The sequence below is a fragment of the Hypanus sabinus genome, chromosome 22 (assembly GCF_030144855.1).
Source record: "Hypanus sabinus isolate sHypSab1 chromosome 22, sHypSab1.hap1, whole genome shotgun sequence".
Taxonomy (NCBI): Eukaryota; Metazoa; Chordata; class Chondrichthyes; order Myliobatiformes; family Dasyatidae; genus Hypanus; species Hypanus sabinus.
In genome coordinates, this window is record NC_082727.1 from 63804115 (window position 1) to 63819133 (window position 15019).

The 15019-nt window shown below is 38.6% G+C and overlaps 1 protein-coding gene across 4 annotated transcripts in view; it reads left to right on the forward strand.

Annotated features, from left to right (window-relative positions):
* eno4 (enolase 4) overlaps positions 1-15019 on the forward strand; it is an 88626-nt gene that overhangs the window by 831 nt on the left and 72776 nt on the right. For 2 of the 4 annotated variants that reach the window (XM_059947929.1, XM_059947928.1), the window contains exon 2: positions 9076-9204. The exons of 1 other annotated variant lie outside the window; for it this stretch is intronic. In XM_059947929.1, the coding sequence (XP_059803912.1) occupies positions 9076-9204 (129 nt within the window). Of the gene's footprint in view, positions 1-1840; positions 1975-9075; positions 9205-15019 lie in introns of those variants that run through there. One more of the 4 variants, XM_059947931.1, reaches the window with a different exon arrangement.

Consider the following 15019-nt stretch of genomic DNA (forward strand, 5'->3'; position numbering starts at 1 on the left):
CTAATTACTGATATATTGACACTTAATAATACTGTGATAAATCAATGTTCCAAATAATTCTCACAGGGAGATGGATCTTTTCTTTCAGAGACCTTAAAACCCTGCGTCGACGGCACCTATCAAGTGACTACTTCTGTCCACGTGCACATTATTGGCGTACGAGCCAATTCCGCTCTCCTAGTATAAAAAATGACAATTATATAAAAATGAAATCTTGACTTTTTAACTAGACTTCTTAATTTCTTGACTTCTTAACCATTTGGTGGTTAATGTGGTTTTAAACAAGAAAAAAGTGAATATATCTGTGATTGGCTGATATATTCACTATCAAGATGAAGAAAGCTGGGAACTATTTGACAAAATAGATTGGGACAATTGACCATTAAATATTATAATAACTTAGTTATATGTGAATATAGTTTAACAACATTGATTTCAATCACATGAAGTCAAACTGGAAAGCTAAATTTTAGGTCATGTTTTAGATAAAATAGCCTATTGATTTTTCATCTACGTTCCACATACAGTGGTTATTCTGCTTTGTTATAATACTCTGTGGACTTGATTTCTATTTGGGAAAAAAGAAATCGATATCATCCACCATATCTTGTGTGCAAATCTGATTGCAGCTTCCAGCTATTGCACATACAAGTCAGTCATGTCGTAAAGGTGCTTCACATTTCTAAGTGGCATTCCACCATCTGGATCCACATTTGTAAAGTATTGAACTGCCAGAAGTTCCTGACCTTCAGTAGATGTAGATTTAAAACATTTTACTGTATATAAGCATACCACACAAGTCCCAATGAAGGGTCTTGACTTGAAGCATTGGCTGTTTATTCCTCTCCATAGATGCTGCCTGACATGCTGAGTTTAATTTTTGCTTGTTGCTCTGGTTTTCCAGCATCTGCAGAATCTCTTCTGTTTGTGATTTACTGTGTATAGGCATTTGCTCATTCTTCTAGTAGTACGACCAGTCTTAATTACTGACATGAATCTCATCACTCACAAAAAATTAATTTTATTAAATGTGATGTTAGATTTTTTGAGCTTTTGATTTTGGGCATGCTTTCTATGTGTATTACTATATTGTAATTACACCCCTCCCTCAAAAAAGGCATAGCCTGTAAGTCTAAAATGTAGTGGGAGTTGCTACAAATACTCAGAAGGCAAGCAAGATCTGTGAAGAAAGCAACAAAGCTAACATTTCAGATTTTCCCTCTCTTCATTTTGTGTTCTGTAAGGGAGTCAACATTAAATTTGTTTCTAACTTGCACATACTGATTTGGACTTCTGGTATTCTATCGTACACTCCATTAAGGTTTCAGCTTAGTTTACATTAATAAACCTTTGAATTTCAATATTAGCTTATTGGTATACTGCAAATAACATACAGAGAAGACTGTAATATGTCAATTATCTTAAAGTTTTGAATGTGGAAGCTCCAATCTATGGGACAAGCTTGCGCATTTTTAATGTATGGTGTAGTTGTTCACCAAAGATTCACATGATGTAAGACTGATTACATTCTGAAACAATCCACTGGCAAGTCACTAAGCCAGTGCCCTCCCACCAGCCACTTCCTGTCATCATAATAATCTGCCTTGGACCTTGGATTGAATTTTAGATTGGCAGAAAGGAACCCTTCTAAATGAATACTCAAGGGTTCAGAAGCATGAAAAGACTGTTTTGCATCTAGTATGTATTTCATTAATTTGTTATATGAAGTGTCATTATATGGGTGATACTTGGCTATGACCATGATTGTTCTTGTCAATTTTTTCTACAGAAGTGGTTTACCATTGCCTTCTTCTGAACAATGTCTTTACAAGCCATTATCAATACTCTTCAGAGGTTGTCTGCCTAGCATCAGCAGTTGCATAACCAGGACTTGTAATATGCACCTGCAACTCAGCAGACCATCCGCCACCTGCTCCCATTACTTCTCATGGCCCTGATCGAGGGGCTAAGCAGGTACTCACCTTGCCCAAGGTGACATGCAGGCTAGCAAAGGGAAGCAGTGCCTTACACCTTTTTTGGTGGAGATGCATCTACACCCCATCAATAATCTAGTGTAAATTAAACTGAATGCTGTTGTTTAAGGAAAAACTAGAAAACCAAATGTATACTTTGACCTATCTTGACAGCATTTTATCCATATTTGAGTTGGAATTCACATTATTAATGGCAGAGATACCCGTGTATTTTTAATTCATTTCCTCAAGTTCACCCCTGGTTTATGCAATGCCATAACATCATACTTGGAGTATGCACCATCATTCTTGACAATGGCTGTAGTGTACTTTAGATTCACAGACAGTGCTATCAGGAATTTTTTTCTCTGAGAGAAAGACACAGCTAGATCTTCAGAAAGGACAATCAAAGGCCATCCCATCTGATGGGAAATTAGATTAGATATGGCAAAGTTATTTCCCATGGTAGGGGAGACCAGGTTAAGAGGACATGACTTCAGGATTGAATGATTGAAGTTACTTTAGTCAGAGGGTGGTAATTCTGTGAAATTTGTTGCCACGAGAGGCTGTGAAGGACAAATCATTGGGTGTATTTAAGGCAGAGATAGACAAGTTCTTGATTTGCCAGGGTATCAAAGGGTATGGGGAGAAGGCAGGGAAATGAGGATAACTGGAAGAATTGGCCCATGATTGAATGGCCTACTTCTGCTCCTTGCCCCACACCTCCTGCAAATCAGTAACTTTATCTTGTTTAATCCTGTTAGGTTGTTGTATTTTCCAGACTTTTGCCATGTACAGGTTCCACTTTCTTCGTATATAAGACACTAAGTTAGAAATCAAAGTAACATTGTTTTGACTCTTGTGTTATATTTTGTGCCTCAGCAGAAGTCCCTCTATTCTTACTCATTGCTCATATATATGAAACATAAACTTTTTATTTTAATTGTTGTGTTGTATTCCAAAAATTATAAAATGATCAATAGTTATCTTAAGAGCTGCTCATATCAAATGTATGCATGCTCACCGAAATTCTTCTTTCAACAAGTCATTACCACAAAGCAGTTTTCACCTCTGAGGAAATGTATGCCTCAAATGGAATATTATTCAGGAGTTTCAGAAATGAGGTTAAAATATTAGTGGTAACTGTAAATGCTTTCAAATATCATTACTGCTGCACTTTTGGTACCAACTAGAATAGCCTCTGAGAATGCAGTCCAGATACAATCAATATATCATGTCGAGTTCAATTCAGAGTCTAATTGTTTCTATTAAGTTTTTTTAAGAAACAAAATCTGCATATTACCATATGTTTATGCAGGTATCATCACTACCAATCCTTGGTCACAGTGGTATTCTAAAACAGGAGAATGCTTTTGTCATCTGCTGTAGATTGCAGATAAAATACTGAATTCATAGGCTATAATTTACAACAGGTGTGGACAATAGTAAAGCATTTGCAGACAATTTATGTGACAAGTGGAGACAGATCTTGTATGGGTTTGGATGTGGGTAATCAGGGAGGAGGATTTGACATTTAAAATCCTTGATTTGAATCTGAAATGTGTATTTAAGAAGCAAGGGGAGAAACCAAAGGATGAAGGAAGAGGTTCAGATCTGTGATGGTTTGCAATTCTTTAGTCCTAATATATATAAACTAATGCAGTTATTAGAGGACCAAGTCCTGCCCACGTGTGTTATCTACAAATTATGAATAACCAGACTGCATTCTTAATAAATGGTAACTTGGAAAGTTATCAGTGTCAGAGTGAAAATTCCCCTCAAGAAAAGGAAAAAATAGCAGAATTATTGTTTTGGGAAGGGAGTATTGTGAAAATACTCTATTAAGATAATTGTATCAATTATGATATTTGTTGTTCTGCCTGAAATTTAATTAAAAAAAATTTTTTGGTCTTGTGCAGTGCCTATAAAAAAAATTCATTCCCCCTTGGAAGTTTTCATGTTTTAGTGTTTTACAACATTGAATCACAGTGGATTTAATTTGGCTTTTTTGGCACTGATCAACAGAAAAAATCTCTTCCATGTCAAAGTAAAAACAGATCTCTCCAAGGTGATCTAAATTAATTACAAATATAAACCACAAAATAATTGATTGCATAAGTATTCATATCCTTTAAGTCCAACACATAAAATCATAACTGGTGCAGCTAATTGGTTTTAAAAGTCACATAACAAGTTAAATGCTGATCTGTTTTTAGAGACTTGTATGCAGTCAAGGTGTTTCAATCGATTGTAGTAAAAATCCATCTATATCTGGAAAGTCCAACTGCTGGTGAGTCAGTATCCTGGCAAAAACTACACCATGAAGACAAAAGAACACTTCAAGCAACTCTGTGAAAAGGTTATTGAAAAGCACAAGTCAAGAGATTTCCAAGTCACTGAATAAGACCATAAGACCACAGGATATAGAAGCAGAAGTAGGCCATTTGGCCCATCTGTCATTCAATCATGGGCTGATCCAATTCTTCCAGTCATTCCCCACTCCCCTGCCTTCTCCTCGTATCCCTTGATGCTAATCAAGAACCTATGCATCTCTGCCTTAAGTGCACCCAATGACTTGGCCTCCACAGCCACTTGTGGCAACAAATTCCACAGATTTTCCACCCTCTGACCAAAGTAATTTCTCCACATCTTGTTCTAAATAGACAACCTTCAATCCTGAAGTTGTGCCCTCCTGTCTTAGACTCTGCTACCATGAGAAATAACTTTGCCATATCAAATCTGTTCAGGTCTTTTAACATTCAGAATGTTTTTATGAGATCACCCCTCATTCTCCTGAACTCCAGGGAATACAGCCCAAGAGCTGCAAGATGTTCCTTAAATGGTATCCCTTTCATTTCTGGAATCAGTCTCGTGAATCTTCTCTGAACCATCTCCAATGTCAGTATTTTCTAAAATAAATAAGGAGCCCAAAACTGCACACAATACTCCAAGAGTGGTCTCACAAGTGCCTTACAGAACCTCAACATCACATCCCTGCTCTTAAATGCTATACCTCTGGAAATGAATGCCAATGCCATTTGCCTTCTTCGCCACCGACTCAGCCTGGAGGTTAACCTTTAGGGCATCCTGCACAAGGTTTCCCAAGTCCCTTTGCACCTCTGCATTTTGAATTCTCTCCCCAACTAAATAATAGTCTGACCATTTATTTCTTCCACCAAAGTGCATGACCATACATCTTCCAACATTGTACTTCATTTACCACATCTTTGCCCATTGCTCTAAACTATCTAAGTCTCTCTGTAGACTCTCTGTTTCCTCAACGCTACCCGCTCCTCCACCTGTCCTTGTATCATCAGCAAATTTAGCCACAAATCCACTAATATCATAGTCCAAATCATTGACATACATCATAAAAAGCAGTGGTCCCAACACAAAGCCCTGTGGAACTCCACTGGTAAGTAGCAGCCAGCCAGAATAGGATCCCTTTATTCCTGCTCTCTGTTTTCTGCCTGTTATGTTATTTTTGGTTAAATGTACCATGGGTTAACAGTAAAGAATCATATTCTGGAAGAATTAGAGAACTTTTATTTATACTAATAAACAAACACGTCTTAACCCAGCCACGTGCTGGACCATTCTGGCAATCCCACACATGCTCAGTACTCTGTCCAATCATGTACTGGCACATCATCACCACGTCTTCCTTTCCTTAAAAAGAAAAACAATTAACAATGTTAATCAAAGCAAATACATAATTTAACAAGTCTCTATCAGTCTCTCTGTGGGTTTACAAACACGAGTAGACCTAAGTGGTACACACAGATCTTGTGTTTCCATGTTATTATTTACGTGTTTTGTCTCATCTGCATCAGTTAACTGAATCTCTGAAGTTGGCTCTTTCTTGAGGTCTTTACGATTTCTTCCTAACACTGCTCTCTCCTCTGTTTGGACCGTGAATGATCTGGTCTGTGTCCATGTGTTCCTTTTATCTTGTATCCTCACTTTCTCTCCTTGTCCTTCAGACAAATGTCTCCTTAGATCAGTCAATTCATGTTCCATTTTCATTTGTAATGAAATTTGAATCTTTTTTCTTCATCTAATTCATTCATTAACTGTGTAATTTTTTTTATGCTGAGCCTTCATCATTTCAATAATACTTCTCAATTCCTTCACTTGTGCTTTCACTTCTTCCTTATACTGTGCCCACTGTGAGCGTTCTTGCTCTCGACGGTGATGAAACTGAATCTCATATTCTCTCAGTGTTTCTTTCATTATCACTTGCATTGAAACCACCTCCTCCTGCCATTGCTTTTTCATATCATCAGTTGCCTCCTGTTTGGTTGTCTCAGACACTGCAGCTACTGCTTTTATATCCTCCATGTCAGCATTTCCCTCCATGAGCTGGACCTGCAGTCGAGTTGCATCACCTTCTGCCAACAGTAATGCAACATTCTGTCACTTCAGCTCTCGGAACAGAAACACTGCGGGCGGCGGGTCCCAACCTCCTCTGGAGCTCCGCACTGAATTCCGTGGTTCCAAAGTCCATCGCACTGAGACGGGTTAAATGGGACAAGTGGGGGCTGTGCTGGGCTTGAGTACTGTACTTGATCCTCCACAATGTTCCGCGTGGGAATTTAAACTGGAGGTGGCAGTGTTTTTTTTTATGAGGTCAAGTTGCGAGCTTGACATCAACCCAGCACGGATGGTATGGGAGTCACTGGATCGACATCAACCCGGCACAGGAATGGTCTGTCACTGGATTGAACTCGGGAACCTCTGTTCTCCAGCCTGGTGCTGATCTCACTGCGCCACCAGCCGACCAGAACGGGGGAGGGGGCGTCAGGGTGAATCTCTCTAAGGAAAATTTAAGCCAAATACAAAGTTACACACTTAACGCAGTGTCAACGGCGATGACTTAAAATGGTGGATGGCATTCTCCTTCCTCGGTTCGTAAGCACGAATTGTCCGTAAGTCGGACGTTCGTAACTTGGGGACTACCTGTATATAAAATTCCTCACGTTTATCTTCAAGCACAGCATTTACTTGTTTCATTTTATTTTCCTTCTTTCTATTTTTACAACAGCGAGAAAAACGATTAATCTTACTGCAGCCATTGCAAATTTGCCATATGTGGGGCACTGATTTGGATGATGTTCCTGCACACAGCGATCACATGACTTTTTTCTTTTGAATGCCGTTTTGCTCTCTGTTGGTTTCGTTGACGTATTATTATATTTCTTGAGTATTCATGTTTTTTTACAGCTTTTACATTGCAGATTTCGACAAAAAGTTCTTCAGTCTGCAGCGTCACGGTCTAAGCTTTGCAAAGCACTAAAGCTTTTTCAAAATTTAAATCTTGCTCTCTCAGCAGCCTTTCTCTCAGAGCATTATCGCGAATGCCACAAACAGGTCTATCTTTAATGAGAGAGTCTGTGAGCAATCCAAACTCGCATGTAATACTACACTTTCTTAACTCAGTAACATACTGATCAATTGTTTCAGCAGCTCTCTGCACACATGTGAACAATTTATATTGCTCATACATTAAATTACGCTTAGGTATACAAAATACTTCAGATCTGTCCATTATTGACTTTAAATTGAAATTATCTCCATCTTCAAAGACAAAATTATTGTATACCTCTACTGTGACATTCCCGATTACATGGACCAAAAGCACAGCTTCGTTTTTTTCCGATTTTTCTCATGATCGATTGCTGATAGGTACAGTTCAAACTGTTGCTTGAATATCCTCCAATTCTCAGCTACATTGCCAGTCAGCTGAAGTTTTGGTGGGGGTTGTAAATCTTCCATTTTACTGTTTACAGTTCAAACTTTTTTCTTCTTTTTCTCAATTATCTTCAATTCTCAATTCTCCTGTATTATTCTTCCAGAACCACTTCTGACACCATGTTGTTACTTCCATTTAAACATACTGTGGGTTAACAGTAAAGGATCATATTCTGGAAGAATTAGAAAACTTTAATTTGCAGTAATAAACAAACATGCCTTAACCCAGCCACATGCTGAAACATTCTGGCAATCCGGCGCATGCTCTGTGCTCTGTCCAATCATGTACTGGTACATCATTGCACGTGATATCACCACACTGCCTATCAGCCAATGTTCCACCCATGCTAGTAACTCCCCTTTAATTCCACGGGCTCATCTTGATAAGCAGCCTCATATGCGTCAACTTGTCAAAGGCCTTCTGAAAATCCAAGTACACCACATCTACTAAATCTCCTTTGCCTACTCTGCATGTAATTTCCACAAAGAATTGCAGTAGGTTAGTCAAGCAGGGTTTTCCTTTCAGGAAACCATGCTGGCTTTGGCCTATCTTGTCATGTGCCTCCAGATACTCCGTAATCTCATCCTTAACAATCGATTCAACAACTTCCCAACCATTGATATCAGGCTAACAGGTCTATAGTTTACTTCTGCTGCCTCCCACCCTTCTTAAATAGCAGAGTAATATTTGCTATTTTCTACTCATCCGGTACAATGCCAGAATCTATCGATTCTTGAAAGATCATTGTTAATGCCTTCGCAATCTCTCCAACTACTTACTTCAGAACCCGAGGGTACATTCCATCAGGTCCAGGAGATTTATCCACCCTCAAACCAGTAAGCTTCCTGAGCACCTTCTCAATCTTAATTTTCACTGCACATACTTTACTTCCCTGACACTCTTGAATGAAGGTACGTTTTTTCAACTTATATTTCTTGACAAGTGCAGATGACCTAGCTTCACATTAAGGAAAATAGTGATACAGCCCATTTTCCAGGATCTCAGTTCATTCCACCCACCCCCAAATAATGTGGTGGTCACCTATATTAGTTTCTACTATCTTTTTCAATTTGACAATTAAAACCTTTTCAAATTTTGGGGATCTAAGAAGCAAGGGCAAAGGTTTATATAATTTGTTCCATAATTTATGATAGTTAATGAAGGTTCATTCTCATAAAAATATAACAATTCTTATAGATGAAATGATTAAAACATAAGATGCACTTAACCTTTGGTTAGTGCAGACATAATATGTGTAATGAATTTTCAGCATGTCCTTGAAAGTAGCAAAGGGTTCTTTTATTTTATAACTTTATTTCTAGTAAGGTAAAGTTGTATTTTTTTTAACAGGCAAATTATTTTGTGAGTTTTGCAAAGCCAGCTGCAGTAAGCAGAATTATTGGAAGAGAAATACTGGACATAAATGGTCAATCGACAGTAGAGGCGGAGGTATTATGTACTATAAAGAATTTTGAAAAGGTGTGAGTATATATTTTCATAATTTGGACAGTTTAATTTTATTTCCAATAATGCCTCATATTACTACTAAGTTTTTATATAGATATAAACACACTATATTTTGTGGTTTAATTGGCTTTCTTGACAGCTTAGCATTAGAGAATTTTTTAAATGATCCTATAGCCCTTTCAGCTCAATTTCCCATTTCTTTTCAAGCTTAGATGATCTCACCTAGGCTACAGTACCTCTGAACTAAGGAGGACAAAACAACTGAAATATTAATTCCTGGTCCTAACACAGCTTTATTTAGAATGGAATGGAACAGCATAGTGCAGGCCAATGTTCTAACCTTCTTCTCAATCTATCTTAACTTTCCCTCCTATGTAGTGCATAACCCTCCATTTTTCTTAATTCCAGGTGCCCATCGAAAAACCCTCAAATGTCCCTAATGTATTTGCCTCAAACGCAACCCAAACATTGCACTTCAGACAGTTATCATTCGCTTTGTAAATAAAAACCTACCTCTGACATTTTCCTTAAACCTGCCTCCACTCACCTTAAAAAGATGTCCTCTGGTATTAGCTATTGCTGCCCTGAGAAAAAGGCTGTCCACTCTTTCTATGCCTCCAATGATCTTGTGCAGCTCCATCAAGTTGCTTCTCATCCCACTTCGCTCCAAAAAGAAAAGCCAAAGCTTGCTCAGCTTTTCCACATAAAACATGTTCTCTGATCCAGGCAGCATTCTAGTAATCCTCTGCGCCCTCTAATGCTTCCACAACCTTCCTATAATGAGGTCAACAGAACTGAACACAGTACTCGAAGTGTGATGTATCCAGAGTTTTATAGAGCTGTAACATTAGTCTGAGCTCTTAAACTCTATCCCCTGACTAATGAAGTCCAAAGTACCTTACGCCTTCTTAACCAACTCATCAACTTGCCTGGCAACTTCGAAAGATCAACACGTACAACAGACTAGAGGAACCCAGCAGGTCAGGCAGCATCCGTGGCAACGAGCAGTCAACATTTCGGGCTGAGACCCTTCGTCAGGACTTTGAGAGATCTATGGACTAGGACCCCAATATTCATCTTTTCCTCCACACTGCTAAGAATTCTGGCATTACCCTTGTACAGTGCCTTCATGTTTGACATTCCTAAGTATAATTTCACACTTCTCCAGTTTGAACTCCATCTGCCATTTCTCAGCCTAGCGCTGCATCCTGTTTATGCCTCATTATAACCTATTACAACTTTCTACACTAGCCATAACGCCACTAACTTTTGTGTCACCTGCTAACTTACTAACCATCCCTTCCACTTCCTTATCCAAGTCATTTATAAAATTCACAAAGAGCAGGGCTCCCAGAACAGATCCCTGCAAAACATTACTAGTCACAAGCTCTTGGCAGACTACTCTATATCCACTACCACCCTGTGTTTTCTGTGGCCTAGCCAATTCTTAATCCATGCTGTCAAGTTTCTGTGATCCCATGTTTCCTGAATTTCTGGATGACCCTACCTTGTCGAACACCTTACTAAAAATCCATATCCACTGCTATACAATTATCAATTTGTTTTGAAAAAGTCAGTTAGGCTCATGAGGCATAACCTCCCCCTCACAAAGACATGCTGGCTATCCCTAATAAGACAATGTCTTTACAGATATTCATAAATGGTATCCCTAAGAATCCTCTAGATTAGTTTAGCCAGGACCGAGGTAAGACTCACAGGTCTATAAAGCCTTTTATGTTTCTTGAACAAAGGTACACTATTCGTCATCCTTTAATCCTCTAATTCTAATCCTTTGGCTAGTGAGGATGCAAAGATAATCTTCCATGCCTTAGCACTCTCTACCCTCATTTCCTATAGTAACCTGGTATATCCTGTCCATTCTTGGGGAATATATCTATAATTATGTTTTTCAAAAGTTTCAACACTGTCTCTTTATTAACTTCAACATGCTTCAGCATATTAGTCTGTTCTATGCTGACCTCACATTAAGGTCTTTCCACCTGGTGAAGTATTCATTAAAGACATTCCCTATCTCCACTGACTCCAGGTACATGTTTGTCCCCTTATCCCTGAGCAGACCTACCCTCTTTCTAATCATCCACCTATTTAAAGTTCAAAAGTTCGAAGTAACTCAAAGTTATCCACCTATTCTCCATGTACATGTAGCACACATTGGCATTTTACTTAATCCTTCTTGCCAAGGTCTTTTCAAATGCCTTCCATCTCTCCTAATTCCCTTTTAAGCTCTTCCGTGACTATTTTATAACTCTTTAGAACCCTGTTTAATCTTTGCTTTTTAAATCTTAAGTATGCATTCCTCTTCCTTTTGACTAAAAGTTCCATCTTTCTTGATACAGCATAGTTTCTTTGCTGTATCATCTTTTTCCTGTCTCATTGGGACAGTGGGAACATGGATTGTTGTCATTTGAGGATAGCATTTAACATCCTCATTACTTAGATAGCATTTTTGAAATAATGCCACTGAGCTAAGGCACCTGAAAAGTGTGGAAATCAAATTCTGCAGCAGGTGGGGAAAAGAAAGACATTAAGAAACAAAGGATAAATAAAAGATATTTTATAGTCAGAAAATAGTACTTTCAATATTGCAAAGGGAATTTCTGAACATTTCTTTCTATTGTGTTGAAGCTACTTACAAACAATATACTATATTTGAAAATTCAATTATGTAGTTTATGTTGTTGTTCTACAGACATTCATGGATTATTACAAAAATGTTCCCCGAAGTTTGTGAATATATATAATTAAGCTAAAGCTTCAGTATCATTAAGTAATTCATTCTGAAATTCAATATGTTGGAGACAAATTACATCTGTGAAACATTACCATAGTATATCAGGAAGCTTGTTTTTCTGTGATATGCTGTATTTTTGTTTTCATTTTTGATTTTCAAATAAATCAGAATCATGTTCAATATCACAAGCAAATGTCATGAAATTTGTTAACTTTGTGGTGGCAGTACAATGCAATAGATGATAAATATATATAGAAAAAACTGAATTTTATTAAGTAAGTGTGTGTGTGTGTGTGTGAGAGAGAGATGTGTGTGTGTATTAAATAATTAAATTGATAAGTAGTGCAAAAATAAAAATGTAAAAGGTTATGAGGTAGTGTTTATGGGGTTCAATGTCCATTTAGAAACCAGATGGCAGAGGACAAGAAGCTGTTCCTGAATCGCTGAGTGTGTACCTTCAGGCTCCTGTACCTTCTTCCTGATGGTAACAATGAGAGTAGGACATGTCCTGGATGGTGGGGGTCCTTGATGATGGAAGTCATTTTTCAGAGGCACCAATCCTTGAAGATGTCCTGACTACTACAGAGGCTAGTACCCACAATGGAGCTCATTTTATAACTCTGTAGCTTCTTTCAATCCTGTGTAGTAGCCGCCCTGCACATACCAGATAGCGATGCAGCCAGTCAGAATGCTCTCCACAGTACAGCTGTAGAGGTTTTCAAGTGTTTTTTTGTGACAAACCAAATCTCCTCAAATTCCTGATGAAATATAGCAGCTGTCTTGCTTTCTTTATAGCTGCATTGATATGTTGGGTCCAGGTTAGATCCTCTGAGACATTGACACTCAGGAACTTGAAGAACAAGTAATAGATTTTAGCCTCTTACAAATATGGGTCTATTTTATCCACCATTTCCCATTGTTAATAATATTTCAGCTTGTATGCTGCAAATTTGAGAAATCTCCTGTTTTTATAGAAATTATGTGATTCTGACATAAATAGATAATGCTTTGAAGCTGTCACAATAGCAGGAGGTTAATAATTACAGCTGCCCAGTACATCTTGTACTGGGCATGATTCTCAACCATTTTTCTTAAGTTCACCAAAGGTTTGTGCTGGTGTACTACATGCAGACCCATCATGGTCTAGGTGACTTATTTACCTTCAGACCTTTCAGCTTCCAAAGCACCTTCTCCTTAATAATAGTAACTACACTCACTTCTGCCTCCTGGCACTCTTGAATTTTTAGCATACTGATTGTGAATTCTACATTGAAGACTAATGTAAAATATTTATTAAGTTTATCTGTCATTTCTTTGTCTCCCATTACTACCTCCCTAGGATCATTTTCCAGTGGTCTGATATCCACTTTCGCCTCTCTTTTACAATTTATATATCTGAAAAAAACTTTTTGTATCCTCTTTTACAGTATATTATTCACTCGCTTATCTTCATATTTCATCTTTATTCTCTTTATGACTTATTAATTGCCTTCTGTTGGTTTTTAGAAGTTTCCCAATCCTCTAACTTACCACTAATTTTTGCTATATTGTATGTACTCTTTTGCTTTCATACTGCTTTTTAACTTCCCTTGTCAGCCATGGTTGCATCACCCTCCCACTGGAATACTTCTTCCTCTTTGGAATGTATCTGTCCTGTGCCTTTCAAATTGCTCCCAGAAACATCAACATCCCAGAACATTGCTGTTCTGCTGTCCCTTTTCAATCAACATTGGCCAGCTCCTCTCTCATGCCTCTGTAATTCCCTTTACTCCACAGTAATACTGATATATCTGACTTTAGCTTCTCCCTCTCAACTGCAGGGTTGAAACTATCATATAATGATCACTGTCTCCTAAGGGTTTCTTTATCTTAACCTCCCTAGTCAAATGTGATTTATTAAAGAACACCCATTCCAGAACTGTTTTCCCCTGGTGGACTCAACCACAAGCTGCTCTAAAAAGCCATCTCATAGGCATTCTACAAATTTCCTTTCTTGGGATGCAGCACCAAACTGATTTTCCTGATCTACCCGCATATTGATAGAACTGCTTGAGCCTATAACTCTCTACAGCTTCCATGAGATGGTTTGTTTTTTTTTCCAGTAGGGAAATAGTTCTGTATTCCCAGAAATGAAGAAAGGCTTTTTCATATTGGGTAAATATTCTAATACTATGCCAAAGCTGAAGTTCAAAGTTCTGTGTAAATGTATTATCAAAGTACATCATGCACTTAAAGATGGCAGCACGATGAAGTTTGCAGCGGCCTTTCTGGAGTTGATATCTGTTATATGTCAAGTGGGGTGCCGTGCACAATCCTAATCTGATGTAAAACAGACATGGGAGCACAGAGGAACATCTGGAAATCTCCAGGAAGGCCTTTTTCGTTGTTTCTGCTGTTGTGAGGTCCGGGTCTCTGCTGGGAAGAACAGGCCCCCAGTCCTTGGGGTCGCGTTGCCGGTGGCTGTTGGCGGGGGCGTTGTAGTGCGCTCAGCAGCAGGTGGTGCTCAGAGAGGCTGTGCCAGAGGGGATGGTTGGAGGCTCGCAGGTTCGATGGACTCAGAGTCTGCTGCAGTCGTGCTGCTTTCACTGTGTGCTGTGTCTGTGAGGCTGAGTCCAGCGGCACCGTGTAAGTCTATAGCTGGGATATTCCCTTCTGCCGCCAGCGTGGGATGACCCTGAGGACTTGTGGAAACTGTGTGGTGGTTTCTTTCAAACTTATAGTCTTTTATCATCTTTGGACTATTTTTAATGTGCCCATGGTCTGTTTTTTATTAATTATGGTATTGTTTGCACTGTTGGAACTATGTGGTTTTGTGCAGGTCTTGTAGCTTTAGTTTTTGGTTTGTTGGGTGGTAGAGTTGGTCTCCTGACTTGGTGTGTCTGGGTAGTCTTATTTTGTTTGGTGGGTTTGGAGCTCCCTGGGAACACGTTAAGATGGTAGCGCAATATTAATACGCAGCAGCCTCTCCGGACTCTGGATTTGGGGATTGCCAAATGTTATGTGGATTTTCTGGTGTAGTCTGTTTTGCCATGTGCTTTTGTGATATCATTCTGGAGGACTGTTGTTTCATTTTTT